Below are 2,704 nucleotides of genomic sequence, written 5' to 3' on the forward strand. Positions count from 1 at the left end.
ATCACAGTCTGAAGGAAGGAGAGAATAACCAACGGTTTTGTGTCAGTCGACGCAGTCAATACGTTTGGCAGACAGGCGGTGAATACTCTGGGAACTTCTGGTCATCCGATGTACCCAGAGAGCAATGAAGGACACAGGTGCTTCTTGTCAAGAGGAAACCGGAACGTTTGGACTCAAAATAATCGGCCAACCTGTTTTCAGTGGGATAGAGTCGGTCGATATTGACTACTTTGAAAGCTTAGTTATTCGGGCGACAACCAGGCACAAACTAGCGTAGCATGGATTATCAGGCCCCTGTGGCTACATTATAGGGAACCTGCTCTCCAGGATTCCATAAAACTGTGGAAGACATGTCTATCTTATTTCACAACTTCATCTATTCACTACTGGATTTCACGGATTCGCGGATTCATGGATTGACACACAGGATCGAGGCTTTTGCCCAAGTTTCCCGGGTCTGTTTTGTTCTTGTCGGTCAATGGCTGTCGTTCACCTGAAAGGCACAAGTGGGAAAAGGTGTAGCACTGCTCTTTATGTTCTCAGCGCGGGGCACTATTCTTGCCAGCGCGAGGATTCGCATAAATAAATGCCTAATAGTGCTTTAATTTGGGTTCTAGAAGGACAGAGCTGCTTCTGAATTCGGTCATGGATTTCAATGGGTGACGCTGATGAGCTGCCTTAGCGGGAGCTAGACAGCCAGTTGGGTGTGAAGTGACTGGAATACTTGCCTGAATATAAGTGTAGTAATAGTTTACTAAATATGTTCTGTAATGCGAGACAAAACAGGTGTAAGATCCGGACGGTTATGGAGTTCACAGGACAATTCGGCTGATCGTTCTGGACTCAAAATGATCGGCGAACCTGAGCTTTATTTGGCCCAGCAGCCTAAACTCAAGAAGTGAGCAAATAAAGGGTGCGAGGCTCAAACTTCACGTACACCCGTTTGAATTGGAACTGGTCAATAAACTCCTATAATCATTTGAAACTATCCTGTAAATTGTATATTCAAAACGAACACTAGCTTTATGCGTCTCAACGCAGCATGTTGGGGCGGAGAATGCAGCAGCTAAAGAGATCATAATGTACGTGTGAAGCGTATACAGCTGTGAGTGCCTTTCAGTGCCCAAGTGCCATGCCACCCAAAGGAAACACAAGGGCTGGTCTACTACCAGGTTGCCCAAGCCTAGACAGGAAATCGAGAATCGGCGGTCTTGTTCAAACCACGGATCTTTCCGGTCATTAAATTCGCGCACTAACCAACAGACCATCCCGAAATCGCACACAAACTTGTGAGAAGCTTCCTCAGTTTTCTGTTGTCAGATTTCTTACGCGCGCTGGGATTGATTGCCCGTCCACAGCGCTTGCAGTCAAAGGTGACTGGCCGATCATGAATGTGGCATGTTTCAGGTTGATGAGGAGTTGACATAAGGTGGTGAGGCTCTGTAACGTCAATTTGGCATTCTGTTCAATTCTGTTAAGCAGTCGGGTTCTGATGTCAGCATTTTGGGACGACCCTTTCAACAAGACACTGTTAAACATCTTCATTAATGCAACCAAGCTGTCAATGCGTCCACCATAGTTCTACCCAAGTGCATTGAAGAATCCAATAGGTGAGGATGCGTGAAGACTTTCAGGTCTCCAGGATTGATATTCCTGGTTGGTCACGTCAAAAGTTATTCGCCATGAACGTAAGACTCATTAAATGCAAACCAAATTAGGCCTTTCAGGATGACAACCATTCGGACTCTTTGAGGCCTAACAGCTACCTACGACTCTCTACATATCACATCCTATCTCAGGCAAAATCCACCTACGTTCTGTTGCGTGTTTACTGTAAACTGTATTTATTTCTACACAGGCGGACCACACACTCCCCATTGGTTATGAGTGGCCCCAACGCTCGGAGTATGACTTTGGCGGAGCGTGAGCCTACATCATGCATGTATGCCCGGAAAAGCATATGAAATCAGACGCTTTCCCAACGCACCAGCGAGTCCGTCAGGACAAGGATGTTGGCATCGTTGTGACCTGGAGGAACCCGTTGAACGCAGCGGACATCTGGTCCTAAATCTGGGCCTCTGGGATAACGGATGACTCTTCCGTAATTAGGCGTTCCATTGTAAATCAGGCGCAACATATTTTGAACGTCAAAGCGCCAACATCTCTCGCGCAGTTTTATTTGGGTAGCTGAATCAAATCGAGCTGCTCGGGATTTGCGTCTAATGGTGCATAAAATGTCATGGTGTAAATGAACATTCAAAGCTGCTTGCTGCAGCCAAGTTCCAACATCCACCAGCCACAGTTCATCTTCCGAGCGACCCTTTCCTGATAAACTATTTCGGCCCATTGACGCACCGTTGGACACATCAAACTCCAACTGAGGGCTCTCTGTTGGCCTACAGAATTCTCCATCATGTCTAACAGTAATTGTTTCGACTAACACTCGGATGTTCATTGAATTGGGGTATAGACAAAAGTTTTGGGCTCGTCACTTTTCCGTGCATTATACGTGTAACTCAATCACTTACTGCAATTTTGCGTCTTGCGCAATTTGAAAGCTTTACATTTAGACCAGACTGCGTGTGTCTCGGCAGTTACCCTGGATTGTAACCATTTATGGTTACATCGTAGCGGAACTCCAGCAAATGCCGTTTTAGGCGACCGGTAACTCCTGAGCTATCACATAAGATGTGGATGTTCCCTG

General features: G+C 46.3%; 1 protein-coding gene across 1 annotated transcript; it reads right to left on the reverse strand.

Annotated features, from left to right (window-relative positions):
- Positions 1-1,987: 1,987 nt before the first annotated feature.
- Positions 1,988-2,455, reverse strand: T265_15862 (hypothetical protein; the record flags this gene model as incomplete). The annotated part of the gene is made up of 1 exon (XM_009179259.1): positions 1,988-2,455. A coding segment is annotated over one exon (468 nt), but the record flags the coding sequence as incomplete, so codon positions are not given.
- Between the last annotated feature and the right edge of the window lie 249 nt (positions 2,456-2,704).

The sequence above is a fragment of the Opisthorchis viverrini genome (assembly GCF_000715545.1).
Source record: "Opisthorchis viverrini unplaced genomic scaffold opera_v5_1439, whole genome shotgun sequence".
Classification (NCBI taxonomy): Eukaryota; Metazoa; Platyhelminthes; class Trematoda; order Opisthorchiida; family Opisthorchiidae; genus Opisthorchis; species Opisthorchis viverrini.